The 19515-nt window shown below is 40.5% G+C and overlaps 1 protein-coding gene across 7 annotated transcripts in view; it reads left to right on the forward strand.

Moving 5' to 3' along the window:
- Window positions 1-19515, forward strand: part of AKAP13 (A-kinase anchoring protein 13) — a 343180-nt gene that overhangs the window by 125798 nt on the left and 197867 nt on the right. For all 7 annotated transcript variants that reach the window (XM_082835493.1, XM_082835495.1, XM_082835496.1 and 4 more), the window contains exons 3-4: window positions 5703-5850; window positions 18006-18302. In XM_082835493.1, coding sequence (XP_082691619.1) covers window positions 5703-5850; window positions 18006-18302 — 445 coding nt within the window. The remainder of the gene's footprint in view (window positions 1-5702; window positions 5851-18005; window positions 18303-19515) is intronic.

The following is a 19515-nucleotide window of genomic DNA, read 5'->3' on the forward strand; positions in this document are numbered from 1 at the left end:
TACTACTTCAGCACTTTTCCCACTTGGACTGTCAGGCTTCATCATTCCACCATACATAAGAGTTCTCTCTTTTCCTCTTTCTGTCTATTGTTAATATAGATTCATGACGTCCTTTTTTTATTGTGTATAATTCATTACTGTTCTTAATTGACAATTTGGTCTAAAATTGGTCCCAGATTTGGCCAGAGGAAGCTACATCAATGTGCAGCATGGCAGCATGTCCCCATCCTTTTTTTTCTTTCTGTCAAAACAAGATGTTCCCTTATTTTCTGTCAATTTCCTTATTTTCTATCAAAACAAGATGTTTCAGTCTCATCTTGTACATACCCTGACCTAGACCTGGAAACAGCCATTTCTTTGAGCAGCCTTGGTTCGTTTTAGTGGAGAAGGCTATCAGTGACCAAGATCTGAGCATTAGGTATGCTCATTGCTACTGGGTGTCCCTCTGTGGTGTGAGGCTTTAATGAAATTAAAAACTAGCTGCCCTACATTTCCAGAGGATAGACTTTGCATTTCAGACAGTGGAAAAGCTATAGCTGACTGTCAATCTTTGGTTGCTTTAGGAAATGATTATGCAAAATGATATGTCAGTTGCCGGTACTCTTGTATTTAAAGGGGAGAATGAAGCTAATTGCATGGATGCATATAGTATCTGAATTATACAAGGACTCACTTTGGAGTTATTCTTTTGGTACTATAATATTTACCACCTCATGGAAAGATAATACTTTGGAGTAATGCTCAGTATTTACTTAGTATTACTTACTTTCTTTGTTTCACTTTTCCCTTATGATTCTTGGGTATAAATCTTGTCATTTTGGCAAACTGGGAAATTGATTTGGGAAGACCTGTAAGCTTCCTTTAAGATTCTTGAATAAAAGCTAGTTATTGTTATAACTTCATCATTCTGGGATCCTGCAAGAATATCTGTACTAAATATTTATGTCTGCAAGATATAAAAATTAGCCTCAGAAATGTAACTTAATTTTGCACCTTTTAACTTTGAATATCTGATCATATAAATTATTTGAAAATTTTTTTCTTGGAAACTTCTTATTTTAAAATAATTTCAAATTTACAGAAAAGTTAGAAATCCCATATACCCTAAACCCAGATTCACCAACTGTTAACATCCTGCCTCATTTGCTTAATCATTATCTCTCATTTTTTACCCTGAATCATTTGAGAGTAACTTGTAGACGTGCTCCTTTACCCCAAATACTTCATTGTGTATTTCTTAAGAACAAGGATATTCTCTTACACAACCACAGCACAGCTACCAAAACCAGGAAAATTTTAACATTGGTACAGTGTTAAATGTGTAAACCTCATTCAAATCTGGACACTTGTCCGTTAATGTCCTTAATAGCAATTTGGTTTTTTTTTTGTTTTTTTTTGTTTTTTTTTTTTTGCGGTACGCGGGCCTCTCACTGCTGTGGCCTCTCCCATTGCGGAGCACAGGCTCCGGACGCGCAGGCTCAGCGGCCAAGGCTCACGGACCCAGCCGCTCCGCGGCAGGTGGGATCTTCCCGGACCGGGGCACGAACCCATGTCCCCTCCTTCGGCAGGTGGACTCTCAACCACTGCGCCACCAGGGAAGCCCAGCAATTTGTTTTTATTGTTCAGGATCCAGCCCAGGATCGTGTATCGCATTTAGTTGGAAAGTCTTTTCAGTCTCCTTAATCTGGAATAGTACTTCAGTCTTTCTTTGTTTTTCATTAGTGACATTCTGGAAGAGCACAGGCCAGTTTTTTTGTGTGTGTGTGTTTTTTAATTTTTATAGAAGGCCTCTCAGTTTGGGTTTGTCTGATGTTTTCTTCTGACTAGGTTGAGGTTATGCATTTTTATTAGGAACACTAAGTGATGCTGTGTCCTCAGTGGGTGGGATCAGAAGACATGTGATGTTAGTACATTTCATTATTTGTGTTGTTAACTTTTTTGATCACTTGATTCATATGGTATGTGCCAGGTTTCTATCTTTCCCTTTGTAATTTATAAGTGAGCAGATTATTTTTAAAAGTAAGTTTTTTCTTTTTAAAATAATCCATCTTTATTTTTAAAAATTGGAAAACCAAAGCACAAAGTAAATTAAAATTGGCCTCAGTTACTACCTAGGAATAACTACTATGTTTTGGGGTCTCCTTTTCTTTCTTTTCCAATATGTGTTTTGAGCACCTGCTACTTACTATTCTAGACAAAGGGAATATCTCAGTGAGTAAAACGTGTTCTCATGGGGCTTACATTCTGGTAAATAATAACAGCTATCATTTATTTTTTTATTGAGATATAATTAACATATAACATTGTATGAGTTTGAGGTATACAACATAACGATTTGATATATTGCAAAATGATTACCACAGTAAGTTTAGTTAACATCCATCACATATAGTTACAGATTTTTTTCTTGTGATGAGAACAATTAATATTTATTCTCTTAGCAACTTTCACATGAACAATACAGTATTGTTAACTAGTTAACTGTAGTCATCATGCTGTACAGTACATTATAACTATCATTTATTGAACATTTATTATGTGCCAGTGCACTGCTGTAGGTGCTTTGCTTTTATCAATCATTTAATTCTTAAAACAACCTTATGAGGTAGGTGTGATTGTTGCTCTCTTATGGCAGAGATTTTAGTATACCCCATGTTAAACAGCTGCAAAGTGATGTGCCATACTGTGATTCAGGCACAGACCATCCTCTTAACTACTGTGGTGTGGTAACAAGTTATAAGCCAAGTCTGAAAGTTAGAAAACAAATTAAGGTGGTGATTCTGTTCAACTCTTGGGAACAGAGCTATGGCAGCATTGTTGTCTATACCTGAGATGCTTTGTACTTGCCTAGGGTTTTCTCTTACTCCTCCACTCTTACTCCATGTAAGCAGTGAGCTCTCTTGATTGGGCCTCCCTAAGGAAATTCTCTTACTTTCCCCCTCTTCCCTTCTACTGACCTGTTCTCAATGATGTGACAGTTAAAAAGAAAAAACCAAACCAAACCCTGATTTGTAGCATTTGCCAATTTCAGTGGTGTAAATATACCCATAATCATTGACTTCAAGATATCAATGCTACATCACTGAACACAGAATTGGCAAGAGGTGTGTTGGGAAAAGATGTGCAGTAGCACATCATTATAACAGATACAACAGATGTAAACCTCAAGAGCATAGATAATAGTAAGATGTGGCAAAAGATTAAAATGTGATGTTTCGAGTATTTATTACATCTCTTTTTAATTTATTTAATTGTAAGCTTATATCATTTACTTTTTTTTTTTTTTTTTTTTTGCGGTATGTGGGCCTCTCACTGTTGTGGCCTCTCCCGTTGCGGAGCACAGGCTTTGGACGCGCAGGCTTAGCGGCCGTGGCTCACGGGCCCAGCCGCTCCGCGGCATGTGGGATCTTCCCGGACCAGGGCACGAACCCGTGTCCCCTGCATCGGCAGGCAGACTCTCAACCACTGCGCCACCAGGGAAGCCCTTATTTACTTTTTAATAATGGCCGTGTTTAACACCTGGCTTGTAGAAATCCTGAAAATATGATGTGCTCTCGCAAGCCTGTACAGGCCCGCTCCAGCATGCCACTGCAGTTATCTTGCTGCTGACTTCCCACCTTCAGGAGCCTCATGACTGACACTGTCTTGCTATCTAAGAGATCAGTGCTATCCCTTCTTTTATCATTCCTCCCACAAAACTCCCTATCTCATTCCTCTAATCTCCACCTAACATCTTCCCTGTTTCCAAGGCCTTGTTTGCCCCACACTGTAAGTCACTCTCTCCCATCCCTCAGATGCTTTTCTCTTCCCGATTTCATTTTTTTCCCCAAATCAAGTTACTGTCCCCAGTTAAAGGAAGGCCCCAGACACAACTAATATCTTGGGGCATGGAGAGTCTCTCAGCAAGATGGTAGGTCTAATGTAGGGAGAGAATCCTTGATCTAGAAAAGGAAGATCTATTCTTAGATTTCCAGGTTAGAAATCTTAGTGGAAATAATATATATTTTTTTACTTATTAATAAGTACATAAAGGTGATTTCAGTACTATTAATACAGTCCCCAAGATAGGGACTTATATACAAGTCCAAAAGTGTAATTCTAAATAGTGTCTGAAGTCAGTGATAATTCTGTTGTACCGACTGTGCTATTCCTGTGTTAGGGTGCTTTGGAGCTTTCGAGTTCAGCAGTCCTAGTAAGTTACAGCTTATTTGTAGTTCTTTCTGACTTCTTACAACAGATTGGAACCCCTACTGTATACAGGACGCTACACAGAGTACTGGGGAAAAATAAGAAAGAGACAGGGCTATAGGAAATACTTTGAATTTGGTCTTCAGAATCAACCTGCTGGAGCATTTCTGTTACTAGACTTGATCCCAAGTTTGACTTCATGGTTTTTGGTTTTTATTATTTAGTGAAACACTACCTGCTGCTCCTTTCTGCTGCTGGCCGTTAAGTTGTGGCCACAGGGAGCCATGGTTCTCTGATAGGCTTTATTACTGCTAAAGTGGAAAGGAAAAAAATGTTTTAAGTAATGGGAATTCTCTCCCCTATTTAATGTTAAAAAGGCCTGGCTTTCTCTAAATTGGATTTTCCATAATGCATCATTAAGGTTTACACAGTACTAAACCTCAGTGCTTTAAAATCTTTTGTTTATGGTTACCACATGAATTATATAATGCTTATGATTGGGAGAATGGTAATTAGGACTGTATTTCATAGAATAAACTTAATTTAGCCAGTGACCTCAATTTTTAAAAATGTATAAAAATTGCTAGAAGAATATTTCCAAATAAAGGACGAAGATGTCTTAACTTCTAAATAGTTGCAGAGTCACGGGCAGAGTTACTGGCACAAGATTTATGTCTGATTCCGTGGGCTTAAGGGAGGGGTGGATAAAGAAGAGTAGCGATTCCAGATGGTCAGGAAACACAAATTGTTGGAAAAGCGCCCCTCCCATCCTCATAGATTAAGAATATTATCCCAGGCTGAGTGGTGAATATGCTTCAAGAATTCTCACATATTAGCTGTAAGAAGAGAAGGTATTATCTCCATTTATATAGTCAAGGAACCTGAGACTTAGAGGATTTAAGTAAAGTCTTTGTAGATGGAATTTAAACCCAGATTTGTCTGGAGCCCAAGCTCTTTGCACTCTACCACTTCCAGGCCAGCTCTGTTAGAGGCTCTCCATGTTTGATGGAGAATGGGTGGACTTGGCAGTGATTCTGTGGGATGTAGAGTTTAGAGAGTTATTGCTGCAAATGGAACACAGAGGTTAAGGGGCATTCTGAGTATAAGGATGTAACTGTTTAATATACTTCCTCCATCCTCTCTGCCTTATTTTTAGATTTTCCTGGAATTTTTACAGAGCTTTTTTAGGGAGCTATTTTACATTCTTTTAAAATTTTTTTTCCAAGTGAATGTACCATTATCTTGTTGGTTTACTTATTTGTCTAACCATCTCCACTAAAATGTAAGCTTAAAGAGGACAGACGTCTTATTTTCAGATTGTTTTGTATTCTCAATGCCTAGAATACTTCCTGGCACATAGGGGCTTAATCAGTGTTTATATTTGTATAAACTCACTAGAATGGGCACAGTTTAGATGATACATTTGATTTCCCCTTAAATTAGATGTTTTCTAAAGATAAGCTCCCAAGAGGAACCTTACTAATGCAAACTTGCTTTCTCTTCCCTTTTCCTAGGGCGATTGTGTTGTTACTGTACTGCTCTCTGAAGAGGACAAAGTTGAGGATGATGTAGTGTTTTACTTGGTATTTTCGGGTTCCACCCTCCATCACTGTACAAGTACTCGGAAGGTCAGTTCTGATACGCTGGAGACCATTGCTCCTGGTAAGTATTTGAGTGGAATCTTTACTAGCCTTTATTTATTCTGTGTTCTGGTATAGAGTAATCAGGGTGATAGAACTATTGTTAGATCTTTGTTTTAAATACACTTCAAAGTATTTTATTTCTTTCTTGTTGCACAAAAATCTGAGCCTAACTAGAAATAATTGAAATAAAATGGTGTCATAAATTGAAAGACAGTAATTAAGATCAGCAAAAATATTAATTTATTGGAATGTGGAAGAAAACTAAAACACATTTGAAAGATAAAAGTTCATGTGGTTACTATGGTGTGACTGCATATTTGATTCTGAATATCACTGTGGCAAAAGCAAAGGTAAAATACAATTAGTAACACATTCCTCAGTATCTGTGAGGTAAAGACTAAAAACCTTCTGTAAAAGCCAAAGCTTCCCCAAATTAACAGATTATAGTTCATGGTGAAATGAATACTTAATCACTATTGCATTTATCCATTTAACAGAATTAAAAGGAAAATGTTTACTTTAAAAAATTCTTTCTAAAGTCATTAAGTCATTGCTGTTTCCACCAGAAGCGGCTGATAACTTTGACTGTCTTTTGACTGACCCCAGGTATCTGAAGGTGTATTGATTCGTGTTTGGAAATGAGCTTCTTCTTTCTTTAATTGACCTTGCTTCAAAGTTAATAATTGGTTAATTTTCATCAGAATACAAAAGAGGGCACATTTAGGGGGAACCCCTAAAAATGTTGACAGTTGAACCATTTGCCTTTAGAGAATAAAATGGATTTAGTTCTTATGGAGACATTTCCTGTAACCAGTGATTTTATGTAACTCTGATTCCACTTTGTTGAAATAGATGGTGTAAAAAAAGTATTAGTTTATCAAGCACTTTCAGTATCTGGTCTTGCTGGTATTAGATCAGATTGTCAGTTTTTGGTTGCTGCTGTGCTATTTTCCATACATTATCTTCATATCTGATGCCTACCAGATCCTGGAAGTTAAACCACATTCAAGAACTGAGATTATGACAGTTGAAAGCTGTATTTATCCTCCTACTCGACAAAAGTGATTTTGAAAATACAGGATTTAAAGATTCTTGGCAATTTCTATGTATATTCCCCCCAAACTTTTAGGGATAGGAAATTTAGCTAGGAGTTCAGCATAGGTACTGACGTTTTCCCTAAAGAGTATTAAGTATCCTTCTTTGTAACTTAAAGCTCTAGTCTTGTTTCCTGTGAAGTATATCATGTCAGAGAGGCTGATCTGGAACTTGACGTCTGCTCCAGCAGGTGCCATCCAGTGTCACCACTGCTAAACATTTCTTATGTGTGGGTGACTGTGAGAAACAGACCCTCAGCTAGGTAGAATCAGTCAGTCCCTGACTGGGCTCTTATTAGGAAGGGAATGGAGGTAATTTTTATAGACTTATTCTTTTCCTGATTTAGAAGTGCTTTAACAGTTTAAGTTTGTGTATGTGTATGTGTGTGTATGTGTTTGTGTGTGCGTATATATAGAGAGAGAGAGCGAGAAAGCGTGCAAGTAGACATGAGAATGTTCGAGGAAGGCCGGCTATTACAAGGACATAGCCCTGTGCCCTCTGCCGTCCTCAGTCACAGGTACCAGCAGAGTCCAGCCTCCTGGTGGAGAGGGATGTGCCTGGTGGCTCGTATACCTTCAATGACGAGGTACTTAAATTAGTGTGGACTGCAAGCAGTTACTCTCCTTGGGTTCACAGACCCATGGTACTTGGATGACAGCCAAGAGCTCTGGGTTTGTACCACATCCTTGTACACTGTCCCCAGCCTACTGTTTTGGAACTTTAGTTCCCATTTCTTCTCTTGCCTTTGGTCTAACACTTCTTCAGTCTGTTTCAGGCCCCCCTCTTTTCCAGCCCCACCCATCTCTGGGTGTCCTTTGGTACTGACTGACTCTGAGTGCCCTAGACCTGTTGACTCCAGCCAACCAGAATGGGCATTGTATTCTGCTCTTTCCCTCTAATTTGATCTGAATCCTCAGTAATCATTCCTGACCCATTTGCTTGGGGCCTGGAATCACAGTACCTGGTTTCTCCTAATTTTTCACTAATCAGCTCTCCTCCCCTCAAATTATGATCTTAACTATTTACCATATTCTTACAGCTTGTCCCCTTTGCCCCCAATTGGCCTGAATGTTCTGCTACCCACCTGAATTCAGTCAGCCTGCTGCCTGAGGCCCCTAATCACAAGAGAGGTGACAAAGGATTAGAGTCCCTAAAAGGGACTGAACAAAGAGGCTGAACAAGCAGGCTGAACAAAGAGTAAGGCAGCATGTGAGACTGTGATACGTGCACGGGTCCCAGTGAGCCTCCCTCCTTGGTGAAGTAGAACCTCTGTTAACTGTTGAAACAAAGGAGATTCCTGAGTGGATCTTGCTGCTCTGGTCGTCACACGTGTCATTTTTCTGTTCACTTGTCTTCTTCAGCTGCTGTCCGGATTGGCCCAGTAATTGTTGTGGAGGGATGGGTAGAGATAGGGAGACTTTCGGGGGTTAAGTTAGTTTTGAATTGCTTGTTTATATCATGGAGTTAATAGTTTCGTCTAGAATTAAACTGCCTTAAATCTGCTTTGGGAGATTTCTTTGGCTTGTTCTGTACTTTCCTTGAGGTCTTTACTCAGATATCACCTTCTCAGTGAGGCCTTTCCTGTCCACCTTGTAAAAATATACAACTGCCTCCTCCATGCTCCCTGTTCCCCTTCCCTGCTTTACTTTTCTCCACTGCACTTATCAACTTTGGACACATTATATATATTATTTATTTTCTACTTGCCTCTACTGCAGTGTCAGCTTCCCGAGGGCAAGGATTTGTGTCTGTTATGTTCACCGGTATATGCTAAGAAGGCTTTTTCTGTGAATTCCTACCACTTGATGGGACTGAGTTTCCATCGTGTTGAAACTCATCCTGGTTCTCAGAAGCACCCTTCTAGAAAGGTTGTGCATATGTACGTGCATGTGTACACACACACACACACACACACTCACACACACACACACACACACACACACACACACACACACACACACACACACACACACACACACACACACACACACACACACACACCCTTTCTTTTGAAAACTGCAAGTCTGGCTTCTTGAGTTGAATTCTTGGCCTGGGTCAGGGGTCTGTGTTCTCTTTCCAGAGCTACCTCTGATGATTTCAGTGCATTAGTTAGCCATACTGATAGCCTCAAATTTCCTGTCTGTGGAGGGCAGTGTCAGATTAGTCAAGATTCTTCGTGGAAAGTCTGTATTGCTTTGTGCATCCCAGTTACTGGGTAAACGTGCACGGTCTGTTTGCAGCAGCTGCGACCGGGAGGGATGTACCTGCGCCCTTTCTGCTCCTGTGTGGGGCTAGCTCCTCAGGTCCTAGACATTTTGCCGACAATGGGCAGAAAAAGGGCTTTGTGTCTGGCTCAGATTTTTCTTTGAGTTCTTTCTCTGCGTGTTTCACTGTCAGTGTTTTGTACTATTTTAGTTTTCACTAAAACCAGATGATTGATTGACCTTCACAGACAGCTACTCCTTGATGTTAGTCTGTAACCTTTTATAATTTGGGGGGGTAGGGAGATGAGACATTTCTTAATAGTCTCCTGGAAAAAAACCTCTTAGACTTCAGATACCGAGATTACAGTCCATTTTTTTCCTTTTTTCATATTTTCTCACTCTTTTGCTTGTTTTCTGATGAGAAGCTTACAATGAATTGTGTATGTATGTTTAGTTATAAAGAAATTGTAAAGTGATCTTCTCTTACCTTAACACTACAGAAAGGCTGTAGACGTGATACAATCCTCCTTCTTTAAAAATGAAATTATGTTAAGAGTAGTAGCATCTTAGGGGACAGTTAGTTGGAGCCTTTGGAGGTTTTATCTGCCTTTAAATTGTTTGAATGTTTTAAAAGTGCACATGTTATTTTTAACATATTGAATATAGTAATTTTTAATAAAAACATATTGAAGACTTTGGAAATAATGTCCTCTCTTTTGAAAATAAACTATCTTTGTGCTAATGAACACTAAACAAAGACAAGCAAGCGTTATAATAAAATACCACATTCAAAATACTTATGAATTGGCTGGTTTAAGAATGTAATTTGCTGTGAAATACATCCTGAAATGAAAATATATCTCTACAGACAAAAGGTGTTGGCGTTTGTAATAAATGAAAGTAAAATATCTCCATTCTTTTCTCTTCATATAAAACAAATCCAACCCCAAATCCCATTTTAACAAAACAGTGATTTTCCTTGAGGGATGAAGCCAACATGTTTTCTTTAAAAGACTATAGGACTGGTAAGTAATATAAAGAAATCAGAGTATCCTTGGAAGGTAATTCTTGGGAGATGCGAGGCACTGTCATGGATTCATTTTTATTACTTAAATGTGAATTTCGACCAAGCAGACAGTAATTGCAGAATGGAAAATGAGACAGGATGTTTAGTGGATGCTCATACTACTTTTGTGAAAGGCTTTGGTGCAGAATCTATCATAAAATGAAATCTTTTTTTTTCAGCATGTCTGTTACTTACTTTTAGACTTCACAGCAAGGGATCTTGTTTGACAGGAAAACTGCAAGCATTTACTGACCCAGAATTTGACTCTGCTGTTTCATATCTTTCTTTTCTTTCTCACTTAATCAAAGGGAAGGTACTATATAAAGTAGATTTGTTATTAAAAAGAAAGGAAAAAGTACATTTACCATGATCAGAAGTCTTTTGTGGCTTAATTAAAAACCAGTGCTTACAGCCCCAGGTCTCAACAAGTAGTCCTGCAGTTAAGTTGTGTGTCTCTCAGTTCTTGTGAACCAAGACTCTGTTTCTATCAGTGGACGTCCAGAGGTTGCCAAATTGAATAACACATTTGAAAAGAAGTTCTAGGCTTTTAACTGGCACAATCAGAGAATCCTGGTGCCCTCTGTCTCTGCCAAAGTAATCAGTTATCCTGAATTACTATCCTAAAATACTCCTACTACAAGGCTGTCTCTAGACAGACATGATTTTATATCTTAAAAGGCTTAAGTTACTGTCCCAGTGCTAGTCAGTATATATAGTGGCTATCCTGGGAAAACAAACTGAGGACTAGTTGAAGGGAAGTGTATCTGCTGTCTGCTGTCCTGTTGTAATTGATGCCTGTGTGGATACTTCATCACCTTGGAACTATGAACACAGCACTAGAATGGAGCACACATGTTGCACTGGGGCCAGTATCCCCCCAAGGGGGTGAGAATTGGTTCTTAGGGGAGTTAAAAAAAACTTAACTCTTTATATAGAGAGCACAGATGCACATATACAAATATATGGTATATCTGTGGTGTTAAAGTTTCATAGGATGGTTGTGGCAAATAGAAATGTTTATAAAGGCTCCTTGGGGGATGACAATGAATAAAAGGTTGAAAAGCACTGCCTTAGAGTAATAAGCTGGATTATATAGCACATCACATTTTTAGTGTTAATTAGCCCCTTTCTCCCCCCCAGATGTGTCTTTGATACCTATCCCAAATTTGCACATCTACCATTAGACCACCGAAAACTAGCAGTAGGTACATACTTCTGCACATAATCCTATTCCTGTTAGAGTATGGATCTGAAGACTGAAAATTTCCTTCAACCCTGTATAGCTACTTCAAAGTGAAGAAAAAGACACCAAATTTTTAAATACTTTTGATGCCAAAATGAAGTAGTAAAAGATATAATTTTTATATTTTCCACCTTGACTACAAATGCAGCCTTCTGGTAGGAAATGACTGAGTGGGCCTGGACTTGGTTGGCCCAAGCACTTGCAGGGTTCCTTTTTGGATAGCTGGTGAAACAAAGTCCCAATTGTTTCCTTCTCCAAAGAGAAGGCCCGGATGGGATGTGTGCCACTTTTAGCCTAATAGGAAATGAAGTAATTCTTGGGTCATGCTTCAGCAGTTCTGTTTATCTGCAGCACTGTTTCGTTTCCATGGATATGGGTGCTTCATGTAGTGATAAGGAGCCTGCGGAAAAGCTCTCCAACCTCAGGAGCACACACCTCCTGTTGTGTGAGCTTAAAAACGTTTGGATTAGATGCTTTTAAGAGGACCATCAGCAGTTACATTTTTGTTTCCCTTCTAGGTGCTCCTGGTTGTGTGTTGTTTATTCGGATTCTTCCTCCTTCCCTTTGTTTCTTCAGTTCTGCAGTGTCAGGGGCAGCATTTGCTGTGTTGGGCTTATGCAGAAGCTCTTGATAGAGTAATAGGCATCTCTTTTCTTTGAGTCACCTGAATAGGAGGATTTTAATAGCTAATACTGATAATAAGTACCAGGTTTAGATGCCTGTTTATGCCAGGTGTCTGCTTTGTGTACAGCCATCTCTGATTTTTTTTTTTTTTTTTTAAATAACCTGGAAGGTTGGTGATGTTCCCATTTTTGTGCGCAAGCAAATAGACTTCAAGGTCGAGTGACTTTTTCAGGTTGACCCAGCCTGTTTGCAGTGGAGGTGAGACTTAAACCTGGTATCTTCTGACTCTACAGTTGTCAGCATACTTCAGTACCTCTTACAATTCATTCAGTAAGGGTTCCATCTCTCCCACCCCCAAATTTACTTCATACTTCTGTTGTAATCAGCTCGGACCTGATTGTAGCATATATTCAGAAGTCAATTTTAAAAAATGGAATTGAGGTTTAGGCCATGTTCCTTAACAGTTCATCTCTCTTCTTCCCCTGTCTCAATTCTCTGTGGGTATTTCCCTCAGAAGAAGCTCAGTAAAATTTTCAGAACTTCCCCTTTTAAAAGGACTTGTGATTTTTATTTTCTTTTTTTGTTACCAGGAAATTGAGTGGAAGGAAAAACACCACGGAACCAGCTGCAAAGCTTGTTACTCTTCTTTATGCTGCAGCTTCTGTCTTCATGTAAAAAGAAGTTAATTGTGGTTATTATGTCGAATTGGATATAGTTTCCCATCCCCATGTTTTTGCCCTGAAGATGTAGACATCGTTAATACTTTGTATTTTGTGTGTACAAAGGCAGTCATAAGACTAATGGCCCCTGAAAACAGTTGTGTCTTTAGAGCTAATTTATGGTAGTAAGAGATTTTATGTGTACAGATGCAGTGACTTCAGTTTTATTAATGGGTCCATATTACATAAACTTTGTTTTTGAAAAATGTTGATTTTTTTTTCTAGATGCTTTATCTGAAAGGTCATAGGGATTAAAAACTAATCTTGTGAACCATTTGAGCCTAATAGAAAACGTGAATATGAGACAGTAGCCCTGCCAGCCTTGCGAGGTGGTTTTCCAGACGGTAGGGGAGCCACTTTGCTCGAGCTCAGTAGTAATTCTTCCAATTTACTGAAAGTTTAATAAAGACTGAGCCAGGAAACCCTCAGTTCTTCACTCTTTTAACCCTCAGTTTTTCTTTGGAAAAAGAAGCCTATAATCATACCAAACAAATTCCAGATTTATGGCACATTTTACTTAGGATGATTCATAGTTTCTCCTTCAGATTGTGAGTTCATGTCTAAAGGGAAAATATTGGGCTAACAATTGGACGGCTTCTCCTAGATATCTATTTCATGGCCTTTGCTGACATTCTACCTTCTCTAATACACGGTTTTGTTTTAGTTCTACATAAATAGAGCAGATGATAGTTTGCCCATCCACCCATCCAGCTTCTAAGAGATTCTGCTAAAGCAGCAGAAAGAATTATGCGTGCTTATGCTGCTAAGCACATGTGCACACACAGGTGTGTGCACATGTGCTCAGACATACACACCCCTAAACCACCTTCTGTTTCTCCCTCTTGGTTTTCCCCACCCTGCCCTAGCCAAGTAAAGTCATTTTTGCAATTTCAGATAGATTTCTGTGTAGATGTATTACGCCTGCACTTTCCAGTTTTGAGTTAAGGTGGTTATTGCTTCACCATGGCTTTTGGCTCTGTGTGTGCGTGCATGTGCGCCTGTGCAGGAGAGTGTGAGATGAAGTTGAAGATCTGGACTATGGCCTGGACCCTGTGTATATACAGGAGGTAATTTTACAGAGCAGCGATGATGTTGACTTTCAGCAATGGTGTGACTCGCTTTCTGGCTCAAGCTCTCAGGTGTCTCAGACACCTCTGCACAGGCTTGGGGAAGGAGACAAGTAAGAAAGAATAACTGTTTGGATGGGTGGGGCAATGGATGTCATTATTGTAGGTTAGTTTAATATCTCTTCTAAGACAGAGTGTGTTTAAGTTTTGAAGGTAGAATTCAATTTGGATCCCACATTATTCACATTCTCATCATTGAATTGTGAAACCTGTAAGTTTAGTTTTTATTAACATTTATTCGTATCTACCTCAAAGGACTGTCAGGAATTTAAAAATGAGCTTAATCCTGAATAAATGGGAAATGCTATCATTACTGGTGAGATTCATGAATGAGAGCCACAACATTCTTAAAGTACAGTCATCTGTCAGTATCTGCAAGGGGATTGGTTCCAAGACCCCCATGGATACCAAAATCTGCAGATGCTCAAGTCCCTTAGTTGGCCCTCTGTATCCATAGTTTTGCATCCGGAGATTCAGCCAGCCATGGATCGTAAATATAGTAGTACATATATGTAGTATTGAAGAAAAAAATCCACATATAAGTGGACCCAGGCAGTTCAAACCTATCTTGTTAAAGGGTCAACAGTAATTATCCTGACTGAAATATGTATTGCTGTGTCTGTCTGTCTAGTTTGATTGGAAGTGAAATGAGCCTGTATATGTTGTTTTGGGTGATAGTATTACAGAATTTGAGAGGAGTCTTCTAAATTATAGCTCTTGACTTATGAGATTAAGATACTCTCCAGATTTTAAAGTGTTAGAGAAGTTGTCATTTACCTCAGGCCACATAGCTTAGGAAGTAACAAAATAGGTTTGAACCCAGGTCTCTCCTCACACGAAACATCTAGGTGTAGCCTAGTTAATATCTTCCGGAAACTGTCTTTTGCAGAAATTATTCCATCCCTTGAACTTGCTCTCTGCTTCCATTTTTATGTTTTTGAAACTGTTTCTTGTTCCTGGAATCTCTTCCTAAGTTTCTGTCTCTCCCCACCTTCTGCCTGGTAAAACCCACGGGTTTGTACAGCTGGGGAAACCATAGAGCCTGCAGAGGCTTCCCTTATTCTGTACATGAAGAAATTGAGGCCTGGAGAAGCAGAGATGATCTGAGGTCATGCCACTTAGGAGTCTTATAGTCAGGATTTGAGCATAGTGTTTTCCTTCCTTTCCTGTTAGTTTTTCCATGGTACCTTTATTTCCCATTTAAACCTTCTTGTCTCCATGAATCTTGGGTGTAGGGGCAGACAGGAGAGCAAGGAAACTTGGGTTCAGATTCTAATTCTGCCACTTAGGAGCTTTATAACCTTGGACAAATTACTTAACATTTTTGTGACTTGATTTCCTCGTCTGGCAAGTGGGGATAATAATAGTACCTACTGCTAGGGTTGTTATGAGAATTAAATGAATTGTTATTAGGAAATCACTGAGGATGGTGCCTGGCACAGAGAAATTATTAGAGAAGTGATAGATAGATTAGATAGATAGATAGATATTATTAGAGAAGTGATAGATAGAGAGGGAGGGAGGGATAGGATAGGACTATGCATCTGAGTTCTGAGGGTTGCAGTGAAGAACTGCTGCGGTTGGAGAGTTGGGAGCAGGATGCCTATGGAAAAGGTCCTTCTTGACTGCCACCTTTCTTTTGCTCACCTGTGAAATGCACTGGTCCTCTCTGGCGAGTCGCATGGTATGTGTTTCTTTAGAACCAACCCCATTTTGCAGTGATCTGCAGCTTGGTTGATTGCCACCTAATAGACTATAAACCTCTGGAGAGCTCAGATTCACTGTAATTAGCTTCTGGTTACAGTGTGCTAGGCTTGGTGGATGTCCACATGTTATTTTTGGCTGCACCGAACAGCTCACGGGATCTTAGTTCCCCGACCAAGGATTGAACCTGGACCCCAGCAGTGAAAGCACCGAGTCCTAACCACTGGACCGCCAGGGAATTCCCCAGATGTTAGTCGTTAAATGTTACAGAACAGTTTAGAAAAACTACTTTCTGCCAGAAAAACACCCAAACCTTTACTACCTGAATCAGTTGATTTGTTTATCCTGATGTTGTTGTCTTATGTAATTAGGCTGGCTGCCCTTCAAAGAAAGATTAAGATTCTTTTTTCTGATTTCATTTCACATAGTAGACGTATAAATTCAACATATTTATTGAATTGAAATACAAACATGGGTGTATACACACCGCCGTGCACATGTGTGCACGCATGCATGCCAGAGGATGCTTCACTTTCCCACAGCCTTCATGGAAGGAATTCCACTGGGAATGCGTGGGAGTTATATATATATATATATATAACTCCACCTTGGTGGAGTTATGCGTTTGTGTGGAGACTGATCTCGGTGGTTCATGGACCCGTTCCTCTTGCTTAATAGTCATACTGGCCTGTCATTCCAAGTGTTGGGCTCCTCACAGGTAGGGACGTAGCTGTCACCCCTCCCTCTTTATAAGCAATGTGTTACAAAACTTTTGCATCATGATATAATAGGCCATGACCTTTGGCATCCGACTTGAATTTGAATGATGGATTCTGCTTCTTCACATGTGTGTAAACTTGGGCAAATTACTTCTTGAAGTCTCAGTTTTCTTATCTGTAATGTGAGGACAATATGCACCTCATAAATTTGTTGTGTAGAGAAAATGACATGTCAGATGCCTGGTATGTGGTAGGTTCTTGGTTAGTAAGTATTGATGCTTGTTACCATCCTCAGATTACACAGCAGGGAGAGATTTCTTTTGTCACAAAGTAAAGGCTTAAGGAGGCCCCTGGGGAAAAAGTATATGTGGAAAAAAATAATTGTTTTCTCTTTCAAAGACAGCAGAAAGCTTACTTTGTTCTGTGAGGTGTGAAGCCTCGTTGGCTGTGCCCGTGGTCTGGAGAGCCAGATTCAGGGACCCTCCTCCTCACCCCGCTGCTGGGAAGCGGTCAGTGCGAGCCGGTGGGCTCAGGGGAGCCCAGGCCTCAGGTGCCTGCAGTTTATCAGGCAGCGCACCAGGGGGAGCAACTCAAACAGAAGCATCAACTTCATTTCCTTTTCTTTTTTCTCATCAGAAAGATACTTATGAAAGAAATGATGATGTTAGGAGCATAGTTCCAGCTAGTTGAGATCAGTGCCTGAAAGTTGAGGAAAAACGTGTCTTGATTAATATTCTATATCTTGGAAATACTTAGTTCTGTGAGGCTGAAAACCCAGAGAAAGTCTGATTCTCCAGGAAGGCCTCCCCACGGGGAACACTGCTGTTAAACCTTCCTGGTCTTACTTGAGCAGAGCTCTTTGAGGTGACATGTAGCTTGCTGCCAATGTCGCAGCTCGTGAGGTCTCTGCCCCTCTGGACAGTGGGCACTGCAGTCTCTGGCATGCTTGCTTCTCCTCAACCAGGTTTCTAGCCACAACATTGTGTCATCCCTGGGTGACCTAGGTGATTTGATTGAAGTTCTCTTTACGTTACAGGAAAGAACGTGTATCTCAGAGCAAAAGTTATTTTCTAGGCTTTGAATTGCTTCATAATAGTAAAATAAAATCAAGTCGTTTTGTACTTTTCTAAGTGCTTCCTCATTTGCTCAGTGGTATCGTAGTGAAAGTGAGGCAGGTTCTGGGGCATCTATACAATTCCTGCCATGTAACCTGTATGAGTGACTTTTTTCCTGTTGGGTTTTCGGATCCAGAGCAGTTCGGGAGGGGTTAGACTTCCCATTGTACGCTAGGCCTTGCAAGGTCCTTCAGCTTTCTTTCTTTAATTTGTTCAAATTGAACCGCTGTAGTTCAGTGTATATTGAGATTTTCAGAGACTGTTAGTACCAAACACTACGCTGCCGGCACGGTGGCAGCTGGAATACAAAGTTACTTGTTCTTTGGTAGGGGAACCAATTCATATTTGCAAATAGCAATTGTAAAAATGAGTTGGAAATGGAGTTTTAAGAAGTTTGGAAGATTGCTGTTAGAGCTCGGAGGAAGGAGAGGTTTGTTTTAGGAAGGGGAGCTTGTATGTCATGCAGGAAGAGCCGAGAAGCACCCCCCCCTCCCCCCAGTGTCCTCCTTTCAGGAGAGGGCTCTAATCCTGTTTTCCTTGCTGCGTATGTTTCCTTAGGTCATGACTGCTGCGAGACGGTGAAGGTGCTGCTCTGTGCTTCCAAAGAGGGCCTGCCTGTGTTTGTGGTGGCGGAAGAAGACTTCAGGTTCATCCAGGACGAGGCCTACGATGCAGCCCAGTTCCTGGCAACCAGTGCTGGAAATCAGCAGGCTCTGAACTTCACCCGTTTCCTGGATCGGTCAGGACCCCCGTCCACGGATGTGAATTCCCTTGATGAGAAGGTTTCCCTGGCGTTCAGGCACCTGAAGCTGCCAGCGGAGTGGAATGTGTTGGGAACAGAGGCAGCTTCGCATGGTAAGAACTTCAGTGACCCACAGTCTCTGAATTTGGAATTCTTGTGTTTTTGGATGGGGCTGCTTTTATATGGCGATTGTCTTCACATCTGCCACGGTGGCTGAATAGACCTTGCAGTTACTATAGCGGAGTGACCTCGGTGGCCTCTCTCCTGGGTTCTTCAGCTTAGCTGTTAGTCCTGTTCTTGCAGTGAAATGAACCCAGAGAGAGCTTGCTGTTGTCGTCGGCAGCTCTCATTTAAAGTAGAGGGTGGCCAATCAAAAAATGGCAGAAGACCTAAATAGATATTTCTCCAAAGAAGACATACAGATGGCCAAGAAGCACGTGAAGAGCTGCTCAACATCACTAATTATTAGAGAAATGCAAATCAAAACTACAGTGAGGTATCACCTCACACCAGTTAGAATGGGCATCATCAGAAAATCTACAAACAAATGCTGGAGAAGGTGTGGAGAAAAGGGAATCCTCTTGCACTGTTGGTGGGAATGTAAATTGATACAGCCACTATGGAGAACAGTATGGAGGTTCCTTAAAAAACTAAAAAGAGAGTTACCAAATGACCCAGCAATCCCACTACTGGGCATATACCCAGAGAAAACCATAACTCAAAAAGGCACATGCAGGGCTTCCCTGGTGGCGCAGTGGTTGAGGGTCCGCCTGCCGATGCAGGGAACGCGGGTTCGTGCCCCGGTCTGGGAGGATCCCGCATGCCACGGGGCGGCTGGGCCCGTGAGCCATGGCCGCTGGGCCTGTGTGTCCGGAGCCCGCGTACCGCAAAAAAAAAAAAAAAAAAAAAAAGACACATGCACCCCAATGTTCATTGCAGCACTATTTACAATAGCCAGGTCATGGAAGCAACTTAAATGCCCATTGACAGAAGAGTGGATAAAACAGATGTGGCACTTATATACAATGGAATATTACTCAGCCATAAAAAGGAACAAAACTGGGTCATTTGTGGAGACGTGGGTGGATCTGAAGACTGTCATACAGAGTGAATCAAGTCAGAAAGAGAAAAACAAATATTGTATATTAATGCATATATGTGGAACCTAGAAAAATGGTACAGATGAACCAGTTTTCAGGGCAGAAACAGAGACAGATGTAGAGAACAAACGTATCGACACCAAGGGGGGAAAGTGGCGGTGGTGGTGGTGGGATGAATTGGGAGATTGGGATTGACATATATACACTAATATGTATAAAACAGATA

This window comes from Leucopleurus acutus (assembly GCF_964270905.1).
Source record: "Leucopleurus acutus genome assembly, chromosome: 1".
Lineage (NCBI taxonomy): Eukaryota > Metazoa > Chordata > Mammalia > Artiodactyla > Delphinidae > Leucopleurus > Leucopleurus acutus.